At 34.7% G+C, this 18,287-nt stretch overlaps 1 protein-coding gene across 1 annotated transcript in view; it reads left to right on the top strand.

The window, feature by feature from the left end:
* BMP5 (bone morphogenetic protein 5) overlaps positions 1-18,287 on the top strand; it is a 122,559-nt gene that overhangs the window by 88,428 nt on the left and 15,844 nt on the right. Inside the window, exon 4 of the mRNA XM_050788785.1 lies at positions 12,580-12,774. Within this exon, the coding sequence (XP_050644742.1) occupies positions 12,580-12,774 (195 nt within the window). The remainder of the gene's footprint in view (positions 1-12,579; positions 12,775-18,287) is intronic.

Raw genomic sequence — 18,287 nt, 5'->3', positions numbered from 1 at the left:
AGTTCTTTGTGTATTGTCTAATGTTTAAGGATAATTAGATATTGACTTCTGGATTAATATTTTAGAATAAATTAGGAGGACAGCAGAAGAATAGTTATCTTCCAGTACCTGAAGAAATAAAATTAATAAATAAAATTTAACTTTTACTCTACAGTCCACAAGTTAAATCAATGTGCATAAAAGGCAAACTGAGGGCTCTTTACAAAAGACAAAAAACCCTGAATAATGGAAGCCAATGGCCATAGAATTGTTCGTTCCGTGAGGAATAAGCTCTATGTGACTTGAAGAATTCACTATTTAGTTGACTTCTTGTCTAGGAATTATACTGCATAATATACATTTTTAGGTAATTTCTACAGTCACTTACAACCTTGCTGCATCATATAATGGTAAACCAATTGTAATCTTTAAGCATATATTTATACTTTAAGCATTATATTCATGTATATACAAATACTATATGTAGAGAGGGTACAGTGAATGGAAATGCATTGTCTTAGAGGAGGCTGTTATTAAATAATTATATTCAAACCCCAACTTAAGATATTGTATAAAACCAGTGATGGAGAAACTGGTAAAGAGATGCGAGAAAGCTAGGCGTGTTTTTCTGTGCGCATGCGTGTGTGTGTAGACATGGAATACCCAGGCATATACACAATCTCAAGTAATTGTGTTAGGGATCAAATATAAATTCATAGTTGAAAATCCATAATTATTAAAATTTCTAGATAGTTCTTCTTACAGCATTTAGCAGGATTGTGTTTTCTTTTTAAGTGCCATACTAAATGTTTTAGTATCATAGCAAAACATAGAACTCAATCTAAAGTTTTCCATAACATTTTAGAGTGGCTTCTACTTCTATCAGATTTTTTCATGAAATTTCGAAAACATCAAAACATAAATTATCTATGGCCATGTGTTACTTTCTGAAAATCTTTTTTTTTTTTTATAAGAAATCAAGCCTTGGAGAAATATTTAAAAGATGTGGCTAAGAGAAACAACTATGTTGATCATTTTAATCTGAATGTTTAGCAAAAGTGTCCATTGAGAATTCCTGTACATTTATGGTAAAAATGACTAGATTCCTACTGAAAATAAATATGACATAGATATCCCTTGGGGTTTGAAATCAGTATTTGTTAATTTTCCAAACCCATGTAAGCTGTGACCCATGGGTTTCCTAACTCGCGTAATGTCTTAAAGCACATTGGAGAACATAAATCTTCCCTGTATGCTTTAGTTTTTTGTCATTTGCCCACTGCATACAAATGAGCAAAATCTTTACTGTGTCTTTCATGGCAGGAGAAACTGAACGTAAATAATGGATCACTGTTAAATTTCTACTTGGTTCAACCAAATATGTCATTAATTCTCTTATTAGCCGTATAGCATTTTCACAAAATATACTCCATGTATTTCAAACTCATTCTTCTTATCAGCTTATTTTCTGTCTACACAGATATCCTCTTTTTTATACGCTGATTTCAGCAATACCTTTTGCCAATATCAATTTGTTCTTTTATGCTAATATTTAGTATTTTTGAATTCTACATGGTTAATCCAGGTTTAACTGGCTAGGTATATCTGTAATTCATTTTCAGTAAGAATTTAAACCATGCATTTCCTGTGATGGACAACTGAAATCAAATAAATAACATTAGTGGAAACTAACATTGCTGAGAGCTTACTCAGTGTTAAGCATTTTGCTAAGCTCTTTAAGTGAAATATCTACTTCTTCTTAACCCATTTTGTACATGAGTAAATGTAGCTTAAGAATAAATCTAAAAATGATTTGATTTCAGGGCCAGCCTCTTACAAGTTATGTTATTCTTTTATAAATTCTGAACTGAAAAATAATTGTATTGCTATAATTTCCAAATAAAACAATGTCATTAAAAATGATTATTATGGGACAGAATTGAATTTTATGCTGTATCTGTTGGGAATTATTTTTGATTTTTTATATTTTCTCTCTGGAGTTTAACTGTGATGTGGCCGACAATATGTAACAGTAATTCTGTCATATTTTTTATTTTCTAAATCAATCTCTTCAATTTTTTTGTCTCTTTATGTAATTATAGTTAATTTCATAAATTAATAAATCGGAAAGGAGAAAAAGAAACTTTTCTTCTGCCGATGATTCACTTCAACATGTAATTTAGTCAAATTTAATCTCTTTATTTAGAACTTGATAATGAACCCTCTGTTCTTAATTTAGTCTTGTATGATGATTCATAGGCAGAAAATAATTTTTCTTTTTAAATAGATACTGATTATAGAATATATTTAATAATAAATTGAAAGACTAAATTTTGCTGTTTAATCATGTCCATTATATAAACAATATTTTAAAACTAGTCTTTTTTTCTCTTGAAGACTTGCATCTCTTTATTATGTCCTCTTAGGATAATAACATAGTAGTAAACATTTTAAAAAGAATAATATGTGAAACATTTGGCATAGTCTAGTTAGTTCTCTTCTTCAAGTCCCAAAGAAGGTAACATTTGTAAATTGAGACTTGCAGGTTTGATCATACTTAAGAATATCTTAACATAATTGGCAGATCACAATAACTTAATTCAGAAGTGTTAGCTTTTAGTTTAGTTTATATATATTTGAATGAGAGCCACATGGTTAACATAGTTTGCTTATCCAAAGTTTAGCATCACAACTAAAAAACATATATGAAACAAGGTTTTAAAATTATTGACTTAAAGTAAGTAGTGACAAACAGGGAGTTAGTTGTGGTTCATTATCTGGCAAAATATATATTTTACTAATTTTTAAGATTTATTTTAATGAAAAGGGGTTCAGAAGTGCTTGGCTATGTCTGTATTTCTGTTTTTGATTTTTCCCTAATTCAGAACAGTAACTATGGAGTACCAGTCTTACCAAACAAATGCCAAAGTCAGAAACATGTTTCAGTTTTTGTTGTTTGTTACATTTTCTCTTCTAGACTATGTAGCTAAACTAATCATCTGTGGGGTATGTTCATGTTAATATCAATTTAGGGTCCTGAAAAATATAAAATAGTACTTATTGTCATCATACACTGGAGCTGACCCTTTCTCTTCTTTTCTTTCTACTTAAGTTTTACTTATTGTTGACACATCTCTCTCAAAGATATATTGCAAAACTAACAGTAGTGCTGGTATTTGTATCCTGAGCAGAGAGCACAAGTGGGAAGAAGAGAGAATCTTTAATCATTATAAGGCATGAGCAACCACTGTGGCTCTATGCTGCTGAGAGTTAAAGATTGGCATGCCGGTAATAAGATTATAAGAGAGAGAGGAAGACCAAAAAACAAAAAACAAAGGCATCTAACCATCAAATCCAGTAGCATATGTTGGAAGTGGCAATCAAAATTTGGATTAGACTAAGAATACTTTGATAATTAAATTATATATCGCCACTCCTTGAAAATGTATGCTAATGTCTCTTTTTGGGGCATGTAATTGAATCTAATCATATTGTGACAGTAATTGAATCTAAGTTTCAGTTAGAGTAGAATAGCAACTGGGGAAGCCACCTGCCTTCTTATGGCTGGTAAGAAGTACCGAGTCTTCGTCTTCCTACTTACTTACTAACGAAAGTCTGATCCTGAACTTAACAAAAGCAGCAGCTATAACATTGTTCTGGAAAACTATGATATGTATGCCACTGACAGGCTGTTTTTCCTCCATTCTTCTCAAGGTGAAAATACACAGAAACCCAAGATGAAAGTATCCACCAGTCTCTAAAAAGTGAACTACCATGTACTTAAAGGGAAAAGCACACTACTTTAGTAGTGTGACAAGGCCGAGTTAAAAATCTAACTCTTTTTTGAGTCTTATTTTAAGAGTATAACAGTTGCTTTGCTGTGAGGAGTAAATAAGATGTATACAGATCAACTGGTAAAATACTTGTCTTCAATAAATGGCAGCTGTTGCTTCTCTCTTAATTTCAGAAATGTTGAATTGGCTTTTTCAATTCCCAATGTCCCTGATTCTTTGAGACATGCTTCTTATTACTCTCAGGTACCAGTTATGTTTATATGCAGAAGTGTTCTTCACATTATTTTTCTCTGAAGTAACACAACTGATAGAAATATGAAAGTTCTACTTATGCTATGAGGTCAGGTGACACTGCTGACCTAGATTGAGCACAAGGAAAACACTCTTGGAAACCAGCTATTATTTTGCATGCAAATGGTTCAGTATGCTTTTGCTGTGGGGGCCAGCAAGGAATCACGGTGGTGTGAGATTTCACCTTGTAACTGGTCCCTTATGTGGGGCAGGCTAGATGGCATTCTGGCTGTAGCCAGATACATGAAAAAATAGTGAAGAAAAATTCTGCTTCTTTTTACTCAGAAAAATGCTTTATGATCAGCCTTCATATGTGAAGAAAATAAGTCCCAAATACTAAAACTCCACATTTTTAAATTTATTATTTATAATTGAAACAATAATTGCACTTTTTTATGTGGTACAATGTGGTGTTTCAAAACATGAGTACAAAGTATAATGATCAAATCAAAGTGATTATCACATCCATCATTTTAAACATTTATTATTTCTTTGTTGTAGCAGCATTCAAAATGTGTTCCTGCAGAAGTAGTTACTATGGCATATTACATTAGGTATCTCAGTATCAGTTCTCTACTGCATATTTTAGAAAATATATTTTACTTTTTTTTCACTTTCTTTTTTCTGGGGTACAGAATAATTTATTTTTCTTCTATTTTGCTGGTACTAGACTGATCCCAAAGATCCTGGAAGTAGCCTGTGATCATTTGATAGGTTCATGTACAAGTCAAAAGGGAAGGTCAAATATTTAACAAATATGATTTTCTATATGATACGTCAAGGTGGGAGAATCACCTGTGGTCAGGAGTTCGAGACCAGCCTGGCCAACATGGTGAAACCCTGTCTCTACTAAAAAAAATAGAAAAACTTCACCAGGCATGGTGGCACATGCCTCTTGTCCTAGCACTTGGGAGACTGAAGGAGGAGAATCACTTGCACCTGGGAGACTGAAGTTGCAGTGAGCCAAAATCACATCACTACACTCCAGGCTGGGCGACAGAATAAGACTCCATCTCAAAAAAAAAAAAAAAAAAAAAAAAAACATTGGAATAATATAGTAGCTGTAGCTGGTAAAAGAGTATCTCCTTTAGATACTCATAAGTTTCCCAAGTAACTACTCTAAGTTTCAAAGACCTCTTTAATCACTATAGGTAAAATGAAGAATACTAAAATTTCACTGCTGTGAAACAAACTAAAATGTGTTTGACATCTAAAAGCTTTTTGTCATTCATGTTGTAACAAAGAGTTTTTAAAGTTTTTGGTTGATTTCTGCTGAAATTCTGCTTCATTATAGTCTTATTAAAATCCCCCAGGCTTCTGAAGGAAAAGAATCTTTCATTTAAGATATGTACATTTTTTATTTTAAAAAGTCACATAATAACTGGAGAACAAAACAAAAAATAATTCACTGTTCTCATGGTTTTGTGAAAAGAATGTTTCTGCTGTCTTAAAATAAATGAGGGCTATAAGACCAACTGCTAACCAATCTTTTTGGGGCATGTGACAGATGATGTCTGTAAAGTTCATAGGACCTCAGGGGAAAGGTGCTATATATAAAGACAAGAGCTATTAAAAAGTAAGTGCTTTTGTGGAGGTAAACTACAGTTCCTAGCGTGAGATTCATATTTCCAGCGGCTGAAAATAGGGACCAAGTAAAACACATTTGTTGGGCTTGTCATGCCCGAGACAGTAAGCCCCTCATTTCAGAGTGATGTCCCATGGAAGGAAACTAATCATTTTCCATCACCTCAGTCCTGCCCTCCATGCAATAAAACATTTCAGCATACTGGACAGCTTCCACAACTGGGCACAGATCTCTGGCCATGCTGCTTTATGGTTCTCGGCTTCTTTGTCCTCAGGCCCTACTTTCTGGAGCCTCATGAGCTTGGGTTCTCAAGGGTTCGTGTTTCTCCCCCTGCATGACTTTAGTTACCATGCCAGTGTTTCTGACCAAATATCCTGTTTCTTTTCTAAGCCCCATCACTTTATCAAACTGTGGGGCATGACAGTATCTTCTGCAAAATTGTTAGAATGTCAACACTTTAAAAAATCTCTATCTCCTTTAAACTTCTTTATCCCTAACACACCCCGATCATATAGAAAAATGGATTTCTTCTACTGTTATATGTTACCAGGAGTTGTAACCACATTTTTTTTTTTTTTGAGACGGAGTCTCGCTCTGTTGCCCAGGCTGGAGTGCAGTGGCACGATATCTCAGCTCACTGCAAGCTCTGCCTCCTGGGTTCAGACCATTCTCCTGCCTCAGCCTCCCAAGTAGCTGGGACTACAGGTGCCCGCCACCATGCCGGGCTAATTTTGTTTTTTTAGTAGAGACGGGGTTTCACCATGTTAGGCAGAATGGTCTCGATCTCCTGACCTCGTGATCGGCCTGCCTCAGCCTCCCAAAGTGCTGGGATTACAGGCGTAATCCACCATGCCTGGCCGTAACCACATTTCTTACCCACAGAAAACTCTCAACTCTTAGTTCATATCAGTGTGTCAGGGTACTGCTACCAATAGCCCTTCCTGGATTTTATTTTTCCAGCATGTCTTTTTTTCCCCCCTTTACTTATGAGCCACAGAATCCTATGCTTGTTTGTACATATTATTACATTTGTCCCTTCCTTTGATTTTCACACATTACCAATAATATATAATTATCAATATATAATATTGGCAAAGTGGCTTTTTTTTAAAGATTACTCTTTTAAATGTCAGGAAAAAGAAGAGATGAGAAAAGTCCCGCAAAGGTATTGTACACCAAACAATATTCCTGGGTTAAACAGAACCCCAGAATTACTGTGAAAAATCACTCAAAAATCTTATCCTGTTCTCTACAAGGAAAATTTTAATACTTAAAAAAGTTTAAAATCCCAACTTCTTCTCATTTTTGTTTGAATTTATAAAGCAATGTAAACCATTTGAAACCATTTGAAAAACAAGAATGTAATAAGGAGGAAGGCTGAATTTCCATTTGTGATACTTCAAGTCTATGTACTTAAGTCTGGCAACAGGTCTGCGCTTTTACAATGAAACTAAAAAAGACGCAAAATTTTCATCAAAGTATAACAAAATTGAAATTTGTAGCTAGATTACAATATACTTAAGATTATAGAAAATTTAAGTACATATTGAATTTAAGTAGACAAATTCTATCTTCCCCATGTTCCTTAAAATCTGATATAAAAATGATCTATTCTGTATTCTGGGTGGTGAATTCTATACTTTTTAAATGATCAGTTTGTAAAAAGGGTACAATTCGAGTATAATGTAGAGTCATAGAATCCATAATTTCACAGTACCAGAATCAAATTTAATCACAGGTTGAAAATAAGTGAAGATCAGATAGATGTGTGGATGTGAGACAATGCACTGATTTGACTACTGCTAAGGAGTCCATAATGGATACTGCAAGAGTCTTTTTGAAATGAAGGAAAGATAATTTGTGCACCAGTTCCATCACAGGTGTTTTGGGTTAAGCAGTCAATTACTGTGGGTTTAGAGGAGAAAAAAGCAAACTGGAATGTATGCTAACATCTCAAAATGATATCAACGTTTAGACTCTGATAAATCCTCAAATGAATGTTTTTCAAACTGTGTATCCTAGAGGGAAACTCAATGATCATATTTGGAACCACTTATCCTTATAACATCAACATGTGTCTGAAGAGCTGTTTAATGTCAGAATCTCCTTTAATAACTGTGTTTAAAGAAATAAACATTTTGAAAGTCACATTTTCCAAAAGGAGTGGTCTGAAATACAAAACCAGTGAGTTTGGGATAGAGCTTTGGTTTGCCAACCTACCTTCCCTGTGACTATAAATGTGAAATAGTTTCAGTTGTGTTCTTAGGCAAATGTGACCACAATAGCCTGACCTCAGTACTTATATGAAGTCATTTGGGTTAGAGTAGCAGATCTAGAAGGACTGAATCTCCAGCCTCAATTATGGCAAAATTTAGTAGTTCAGAACTCCAGCCTCATCTACATCCTTTTTGATCTCTGTATGAATATAATAATAATTTCTTAGAAGATATAAGTCCAGTCCTATGTTTGTTCACTGAGTTAATAAAACTGTAAAATAATATGCCCACATATTTGCTGCTTAAATTGTTTCACACTGAGATTTCTGTACAATAATTTTGAGGAGAAAATAAGATGAACAAGGTATAAATAGTTCTTAAACTTTCCATGAGCAAAGATTTAATTTTTTTTGTTTTGTTTTGTTTTTTGTTTGTTTTGTTTTTGTAAATCAAAAAAGACGGTATCTATGCCAATAACAAACTCTGGATGCCTACAATTATAGTCATTACCACTTTCATTTCATAATCCAAGTATTATATGACACCCAAACCTGAAATAATTGGGAATAAACAATGTTTCTTTGTGTGTAACTGCCACCAGCAAGATGACTGAAATGTTGGCACATCCTTCAAGAGCCTTTCCAGTCTCCTCTCTGCTGTCTCTTCTTCCCTCCCATTTGTGTGTTTAAGCTTGAAAAGCTCTCAGCAACCAAGCTTTTTACCTCCTATTACCACCCCATCCATTTGGCAGATCACATCCCTACCCTCTTTCCAGTGTCCACATCAAGGCGTGGATATCACACAAGGGAATTTTTCTCTTGCAATTGGAGCCACTTTATCCCATCACTGGCATTTTCTCTTGCTTTGGTATAGTTATTGATGCACATTGGAACTCCCAGTGTTGTCAGATTGCTGCTCCACTCAGCTTTGAGCTGGTACTACTTTCCGAAGTCAAAGCTGATGACTAATATGGAAGATCGTTTTGGAGCTCATTCTGTTGCTGCCATCCTAACCCAATGTGGAACTGCTCAGAAGCCATTCTTCTTATATAGAGAGAATCTTTGTTCACCACTTGTGTCACAGTCTGTTAATGAAGTTCCAAAGTAGTGCTACCTTGTCTTCCCAGTATTTTAGAGACTTTGGGTACAAAGGATGTATTAGATTTTCTTTGATTCCCTTTCTTTCTAGGAGTTACACATGCATCTGTTGGAGCTGTGCCGGAAGTAACTCTGAGATACAGACTTAAAAAAATCACTGTGGCTCATCTTTTTCTTAAGATGACTTCTTGCCCACGAAATTGCTCAATATTCTTTAAATATATGCTTGGTGAATCAAATCTATCACTGTTCTAGCTATGCCTGAATGTGTCTGAATCCTAAGGTGACTAAGCTTGGGCTCAAGCTGGTATCCTTACCATCCTTTATTTTAATGTTCTTTTTGTTACCTCCCCCCCATTTTCATTTCCACTGTATATTCAATGCTTAATCTTTATGTATATTTTTAAAGTAGAAACTACTCTAAAACAAGAATCAGCTTTGAAAATTAAATCCATGGTGATACACACACGTAAAGGTAATGTGTTTCTAAATCAAAATGCTTTAGGTAGGCTTCTTCAGTTATATATTTGCAATATCTAAAGCATACCGTATGTTTAATCATACCATTTTAAAAGTTCAAATAAAGTTTTATAAAGAATTTACTATTTTTTAATACATGCAGTGTAGTCTAGGTTTCTATCAGTACTTCTACTAAAACAATTATTCAGTCTTTGAAAAGGTTTAGTCAGCATAATCAGTATAAGTGTATTGTGTCTGAAAGACTAGGTCAAATAGTTAATGCTTCTATGGTATAGCTCAAGACCAAGGGTAACTGAGCAAGCATTAACTTATGGAATGTTAATAGTCACCCCATTGCTGAAGTAAAAAGGAAACCAAGAGGAAACTTAATAATATTAAAAGTTATTTTAAAGGGAGTTCACATTGGTTTGAAGGGTACTTTGCTTCACATACAATATCCACTTTGTAAAACCCAAGAAACCCGTATTTGTAACATACACACATCTTTACAGTTTTTAGAACATAAATCTTCAGAGTAGTATTATTTCTCCACAGATAAAAATTAAAATATTGAAAGTCTTTGGAATAATAACAAAAGAAACCCCTTTGCAACCCAAAGGAAACTTGGAACTTCTTGTTAAGTGCTTATTTAACTATAAAAGAGTCAGTGTGTGTTGTAATGAATGGAAAATTGATTTTATTGTATTCCATTTATGAACATCTCACAGCAACCTATTTCAGTATTAGAAAGATCATATATTAAAAATGATTTCTGCAGTCACCAATGTATACAAGTTAAAATTTAGTTCCTGTTAAATTAACACTTCATTAAAATATCAAAATAAAAGCTTCGACAAATACTTTATGTTGTACTCCAAGACAGAAAAAAAAAAAAAAATTTAAAGAACAGATTGCCAGTTATTCTATTCTATAACAGTTAAGTTTCTCAGTTCTTTTTTTATTTTTTATTTTTTTTTCTTTTGCTGAGCTCTCTGTCACTGGAAACATCTTAAACCAATTTCAAGTGCTACACCTGAATAAACATGTTGTAAAAGTGTTTATGTATTGAAGTGGGTCAGTTCAAGGTATGGTATTTGGCTGGAACTTCTAATTTCTCTTTTTACAGTGAAAGGGCTGCCAGAAGGAGGAAGTCTGAGCTGAATTAATACATTTGTTACAGTGGAAGTAGAATGGAAACTGCTCTGACCACAAATCAAACTGCCTCTTTCATTTATGCCAGTGATAGAGTTTTTCTAAGAAATATAGACTCTGGCATAGAGCCACTGTAAGTTTGCATTTAAAAGAGAAATCTATATGCTTATTTGTTTAAGGTTTACTGCTTTGATTATTTGTAAGTCCCTTCTCTGGTAGGACTGAGTATAGTGACATTTGTGAGGCAGATGGCCATTTTAATACTTGTAGGAATTGAACAACTTTTCCCAGTAGGTCGTAAGACAATTGTGGAGGATACCTATGCTGTCTGAATTGATGCAGCCTTTTTTTTTAACCAATACCTCCACATTTAAAGGACCCCTGTGTCCCTCTCAACAGCTGCACAGCCTCATGCGACACGGTCTCATTTTCTGACAGTAGAAGGTCTCTGCACAATAGAAGTACACACAAAAGTTTTTATGCTGCCAAAATAAATTTCGTTAAGAGTGAGGGCTTATTTGCTAAAATGCCATCGATGCCATTTCGGGGACTTGCTTTCCTTTTCTTTCTTCTAAGGTGGGTCAGGTTTTATAATGGACTCAGGTTGCTCCACAGTCTTTACTGAATAAATATTTTAAGAAAACATGCACATCTCTCATGGGGCAAGCCAGAGTCAATCATGCACATATTTCAAACCACATTATATTATTCTTAAAAGATTGCTAACTTCTGTATCTAGAGTAGCAACTTTGCATAAGATACAAGTAATTCTTAACTAAATTTACAGTTTAAGGTTTATCATCTTTGAATGATGTTCATTGAACCAGGTATCAATGGTTTTCTTTTCCACATATATAGAAAATATAATTTTCAGTGATTATTTTATATTAGAAGAGCCTAATAAAAACTATTAAAAGAGGATACTGTTAATACCTAACTCTAAGGCATTTGTGGAATCAAATTAAATAATGCATGGAAACTGCTTAGAAAAATGCCTAGCACAGCAACCACTCCAAAGTGATTTGACATAGTTGTAAGTATTATTATTATTACTAACCACATGGGAGAGGTACTTTATCAACTTTATCTCTAGGGCACCTTGACTTTTAACTCACTTCTATATATAGGCACTGGTTGTGTCCCTTTTCATTGATATATAACCACATCAAAGAACTCATAAGGGTCTGAGGCACAGGCTAGTTTATAGGCAAATTTGAGTCTCGAAGCTCATTTGGATTGTTTTTTCTTCTGAGAGTCTCCAGGCTTGGTTTGCCTCTTCTGAATTCCTTTCAGTAAACATTTAGGTGTGTCAAAACTCAGAAGGGGAGGAATTCCAAAGTTCCTGTGTTTATTTCACAATGCTTCATATTGATAGCAAAGGTAATTGCAGTTTTTGCCACTACTTTTAATAGCTGCGGCTTAAAGCAGACCTCCATCCCCAGACTAGGCTTCCAGAATGACTTGTGAAGAGCTTTAAGTATAGTGCAGCTTAGTAAATGTTGCTGGGCACTGGCCAGAGGTGAAGGTGGAAAGGCTATCAGCACTAATTAACACTTGAAAGGTTTCGAATAGGCTGGAGAAAGTAGAAACACCCTGCCAAGTATTTGGCTTTTATAACTTGAAGGAAAATTATAGGGCATTTAGTGCAGAAGAGCCCATAGCTAATATTTTTTAAATTGCTATTTAATGTGGACATTTCCAGGCGAATGAGCAGTCAAATCTTCCAATTTATAATATTCCTAACTTCAAGGTCTCAGAAGCTATCAGTGAGTGAAAGCAGCTGGAGGGTGTTCTGTGGTGGAAGAATGATGCAAGATGAAAAAACATGCATGGATAATGGTCTGTAATAGTAAGCCTCAATATTTATAAGAATCTTGGCCTGTAAGGAAGGCATTCTGATAATGTTTTAAAACTTTTCCCCTTTTCAAAGTACCCTTGGAATTCATTCACATCAGGTAATTGTTCTTTCTTTTTCATAAACCAAGTGCTTTTGTATTACGTTCTAGGACGCAGTATCAACGTAAAATCTGCTGGACTCGTGGGAAGACAGGGACCTCAGTCAAAACAACCTTTCATGGTGGCCTTCTTCAAGGCGAGTGAGGTACTTCTTCGATCTGTGAGAGCAGCCAACAAACGAAAAAATCAAAACCGCAATAAATCCAGCTCTCATCAGGACTCCTCCAGAATGTCCAGTGTTGGAGGTAAGAATAAACCCAAGCAGCAGTTATGCACAGAGAGTTATGGGGTCGTATGTTGCAAATCAAGTAGCCACAATAAATTTACCCTCTGTATATACCTTCAGATGGTATATTAAATCTTCCAGTGATGTTTCTAGCATCCCAGAATGTTTCATCAGTGAATCACTCAGTAATTCATTTTAAAATACGTATGAGTTGCTTTCATATGTTGAAAGATTCAGTTCAAATTCAAATCAGGATGGCAGTAATAGAAATATGAAATGGCTAGATCAACAAAATCTCGCCAGAACTGAGCTACACAACTTGCTGAGCTAACTTCCTCAGGGCCTCTCAAAAATGGATGGGCAACCAGGTAAATTAAACATAACATCCTTTCTTTAGTACTTAAGGCAATACATTTGAATTATGCCACTCAGTTTTATTTTCTGAAATTAGCAGGAGAATGACATGGAGAAGACAATGATTAAAACGATATTTATCTTTTTATTTGGAGGACTGTTATCTAGATAATTTTCTTCAGGTGTGTCTACACACACATACACACAATCTTTCAACAAAATATTACAAATGCACAATTGATGTCAAAGTCCTTGCAAATTAATCTGTTAATTATAGGGGGATCAAATTTCAATTGATCAGAAAGCATCTAACTGCCAAAATTTGTAGTGGCTTAATCGTATTATTTATACTAAGAAGTACCTTGTTTAGTCCAGGATGCAAACAGTAAGCTGTTAGATGAAAATGGTGGCTATTTTAGTCCAAAAAATTGATTTTGTTTATAAAAATAAATTTGAAGGGGGAACTCATCCTGGAACATCTCCATTTAGCACCACATACTTATCTATTTGTCAAATATGCATTATTCTGTGTTAATGGCCAATTTATGCATAGTACTCTGCCAGGAACGATGGATGAACTGATAAACAAGAGTCATGGTTCCTATATATATTATTTTAGCAAATTGAAATTCTAACTTCAAACAGTCTTTGCCATTATTCCTAAAATCTTCATTTTTTCCAGGTTACTTGAAAATGACAGATCATATAGCAGCTATTTATTACTCAAACATGCATGAGTGTTTAGATGAGAAATAGATGAAGACTTTTGTTTGTTTTTATTTGCTCAGAGATGCTCCATAAAATTACTAAGTGGAATTCACTGTACTCTTCCTAAAGGGAAGGCACCAGGAGAATCATGTTAGAAATAAGTCCTATTTGTGTGTCAAGCAACAGAAGCAGGAGGGAAGATTTCTGTATGGAATTGTTTTATACTGAATTAAATGCTACTTATAAAGTGATGTTTTAAAATAATTTTCCAACAAAGAAATTTAACCACTTTTAGTAAAGCATGACACTAGTGCCTTATTACAAAGCTATTTTTTAAAGATCTTCACAAGATATTTAGTTTGGCACAAAGTTGTAATTACTTAATATGAAAGGTGGAGAAAAATAACTTTCTAAGACCTTTTCTTCCTGGTAAATACTAGGCTGTCAAACTTGTATATTTTTCTTTTCATGTAGAATGGTTCTAAGTTCGGTTGAAATGTTTTTAATTTAATGTAGCAGACTGTATTAAAAAAAGTTTTGCTAAACCTTGAATAGAATAGTAAATAATTTTGGAGGAAATTACAAAGGGAAAAGTAGAAGTTACATACTTATTATTAGAGCTCATAATGACTCTGGCAGAGGTGTTCCAGTGACTGAAATCATCAAAGTCCTTTTCCCTATTGGTTAACTCTATTTATCTTTTCTTCCTGACCACAAGAAACAAATGTACGTCTATAACCAGAGATGAATAAAACACATGGAGCAGAAATCATGTAACTTTTCACCAGTTTCCTAACACCATTTAGAGTACAAAAATTATTCTAATATAGACCAATATTTTCTTTCTGAAATTTTGTCATTGGCAACCATTTCTGTGAAATATGTGGTAGATGGTTTTGGAGTGTGTTCATATTTTGATAATAAGAAGAAAGAAAGTAGCTGGTTTGTGTCTATAAGACTTAACCTTTCAATAGGTAGTAATCAAGCAGTCTGGGAAAATCCTCATAGGATTTGGCGTAAAAGACAGGGCTTTAAGGAAAGGGAATGCTAATATAAACAGAACATTTGACACTTTGGAGACTTGAAATGCCAGTGAAATTTAAAAATTATCCAAATATAAATAACAAAGTTGTAATAGTAACAAGATTTTACAATAAAATATTGTGCAAAGGCTCTATGGATAAGAAGGGGTGGGGTTGGGATGGAGTTAGGGAGGAAAGTTGTATTGCAGGTTTGCTTGATTGCAAGTTTTTTTGCAAAGCATATTGTCAGATGTCGAAAATCTCCATTAGTAGAGAAGAATTAAAACTCAAGTCATTTCTGCTATCTTTATCTCATTTCTTTTCTACTTCAACGATTCTTGCTTTCTGACTTCCCAATGTTCTTTTTTTCTTCCATATTCCTGTGGGAGAGCATAGAACAGTAACCAGCACAAAATAGGAGTCCCCAAAATACTTGAGTAAATTAATGTGTTGACAGCATAGGAAAAACTAACTTCCTTTTTCAGGTAAAGGTATATAGAACCATTACTTCCAGGTTTCCTGCAGAAACTGCCCGGCACTGCTTGTTCCTCTTCAGGTTTTGGCAAGATGGTTGAGCAGATACATTGTGGAAGATATTTCCTGTTTCATGTTGAGGCAGCACAAAGGGTATTTCTTTGAATTTGTGTGTGAGAGGAAGAAAAATGGAGCCAATAGCTAAATTCTAAGCTAGCTATTCTTGAAGATATAAAGGCACTAGGTTGATACGACTTTTTAAAAAAACCTCCAGAACATGATGCTGTTTGAAGGAGTATATTCAGTGTTGAAAAGAATAGAGTACAGGCATACGATGTTTTATTGCATTTTGCTTTGTTGTGTTTAAAAGATAATGTGTTTTTTTTACAAACTGAAGTTTTGTGGCAGTCCTGCATTAAGCAAGTCTATTGGTGACATTTTTTCCAAAAGCATTTGCTCTCTCAATTTCTCTGTGTCATATTTTGATAATACTTGCAATATTTCAAAATTTTACTATTATATTTGTTATGGTTTATGTTATCAGTGATCTTTGATATTTATTGGTAATTGTTTTGTGGCACCACAAACTTTACCCATATAAGATGGGAAGTAAACGTTATGGGTGTTCTGATTCCTCCAACAATCGGTCATTACCCCATCTCTCTCCCTTTTCTTGGGTTCCCTATTCCCTGAGACACAACAATATTGAAATAAGTTCAGTTAGTACCCCACAATGGCCTAAAGGTGTTCAAATGAAGATTTGCATATCTCTCACTTTAAATCAAAAGCTAGTAATGATTATGCTTATTGATGAACACATGTTGAAAGTCCAGATAGACCGAAACCTAGGCCTCTTGTGCCAAGCAGTTAGTCAAGCTGTGACTGCAAAGGAAAAGTACTTGAAGAAAATTAAAAGTGTGACTTCATCAACATAATAATGATAAGAAAATGAAATCGTTTTCTTGCTGATGTGGAGAAAGTTTGAGTGGCCTGGATTGAAGATCCAACCAGCCACAACATTCCCTTATACCAAAGCCTAATACAGAGCAAAGCCTTGACTCGCCTCAATTCTGTGAAGGCTGAGAGAGGTAAGGAAGCTGCTGAAGAAAAGTCTGAAAGTAGCAGATGTTGGTTCATGAGGTTTAAGGAAAGAAGCTATCTCCATAGCAAAAAAGTGCAAGGTGAAACAGCAAGCATTGATGAAGAAGCTATATCAAGTTATCCAGGAGATATATCTAAGTAATCACTGATGAAGATAGCTACAATGAACCACAGATTTTTAATGTAGATTAAGAAGCCTTATTGAAAGAAGATGTTATGTAGGACTTTCATAGCTAGGGAGGAGTCAATGGCTGGCTTCAAAGCTTCTGACAATCTGACTCTCTTGTTATGGGCTAATATACCTGGTGAGATTAAGTTGAAAGACAATGCTTATTTACCATTCTGAAAATCCATGGACCCCTAAGTATCATGCTTAATCTACTCTTCCTGGGCTCTGCAAATGGAACAACAAAACCTGGATGAACAGTGCATCTGTTGATAGCATGGTTTACTAAATATTTTAGGCACACTGTTGAAACCTATTGTCCAGAAAAAAGATTCCTCTCAAAATATTACTGCCCATTGACAATGTGCTTGATCACCCAAGAGCTCTGATGGACATACACGAGTAGATTAACGGTTTTTATCATGCTTGCTAGCACAACATCCATTCTGCTGCCCATGGATGAAGGAGTAGTTTTGACTTTCAAGTTTTATTATTTTAAAAATTTATTGTGTAATACTGTAGCTTCCATAAATAGTGATTCCCCTTCAGGATCTAGGCAACCTTCTGGAAAGGATTCACCATTCTAGATGCCATTAAGAACATCTGTGATTTATGAGGGGTTGAAATATCAACATTAACAAGGGTTTGGAAGAAGTTGATTCCTACACCTCTTGGATGAGTTTGAGGGGTTCAAGACTTCAGTGGAGGAAGTCATTGCAGATGTGGTAGAAATAGCAAGAGAACTTGAATTACAAGTGGAACCTGAAGATGTGACTGGATTGCTGCAATCTCATAATAAAACTTGAATGAATGAGGCGTTGCTTCTTATGGTTGAACAAAAAAAGTGGTTTCTGGAGATAGAATCTTCTCCTGGTGAAGATACCGTGAATACAGTTGTAATGACACAAAGGAATTAGCATTTTAAATAAGTTTATTTACTAGAGTAGAGGCAGCATTTGAGAGGATCAACTCCAATTTTAAAAGAAGACCTACACAAAGTAAAGTGCTATCAAACAGCCTTGCACACTACAAAGAATCTTTTGTGAAAGGAAGAGTCAATCAATGTGACAAATTTTATTGTTGCCTTTTAAGAAATTGCCACAGCCACATCAACCTTCAGCAATCACCAACCTCATCAGTCAGCAAGTATCAACAGAGACAAGACCCTTTATTAGCAAAAAGATTACAACTTGCTGAAGACTCAGATGATCACCAGCATTTTTTAATCAATACATTATTTTTAACTAAGGAATGTACATTTTTAAACATATAATCCAATTGCACACTTAATAGACTGCAGTATAATGTAGCCATAACTTTTACATGCTCTGGGAAACCAAAAAAATTGATACTCACTTTATTGTGATGTTCACTTCATTGCAGTGGTCTGGAACTAAATTCACAGTATCTCCCCAGTAAATGTCTCTGACATATGCCTGTATGAAGAACCCAAAAGAACTAACAGAGCAAATGGCAAGTCCTAGATCATTACAGAACTGCTAAGAAAGGTTGCTTATTTATAATCCTTTGGGTATATACCCAGTAATGGGATGGCTGGGTCATATGGTACATCTAGTTCTAGATCCTTGAGGAATCGCCATACTGTTTTCCATAATGGTTGAACTAGTTTACAATCCCACCAACAGTGTAAAAGTGTTCCTATTTCTCCACATCCTCTCCAGCACCTGTTGTTTCCTGACTGTTTAA

The sequence above is a fragment of the Macaca thibetana genome, chromosome 4 (genome assembly GCF_024542745.1).
Source record: "Macaca thibetana thibetana isolate TM-01 chromosome 4, ASM2454274v1, whole genome shotgun sequence".
Classification (NCBI taxonomy): domain Eukaryota; kingdom Metazoa; phylum Chordata; class Mammalia; order Primates; family Cercopithecidae; genus Macaca; species Macaca thibetana.
This window is presented reverse-complemented; position numbering and strand designations above follow the sequence as displayed.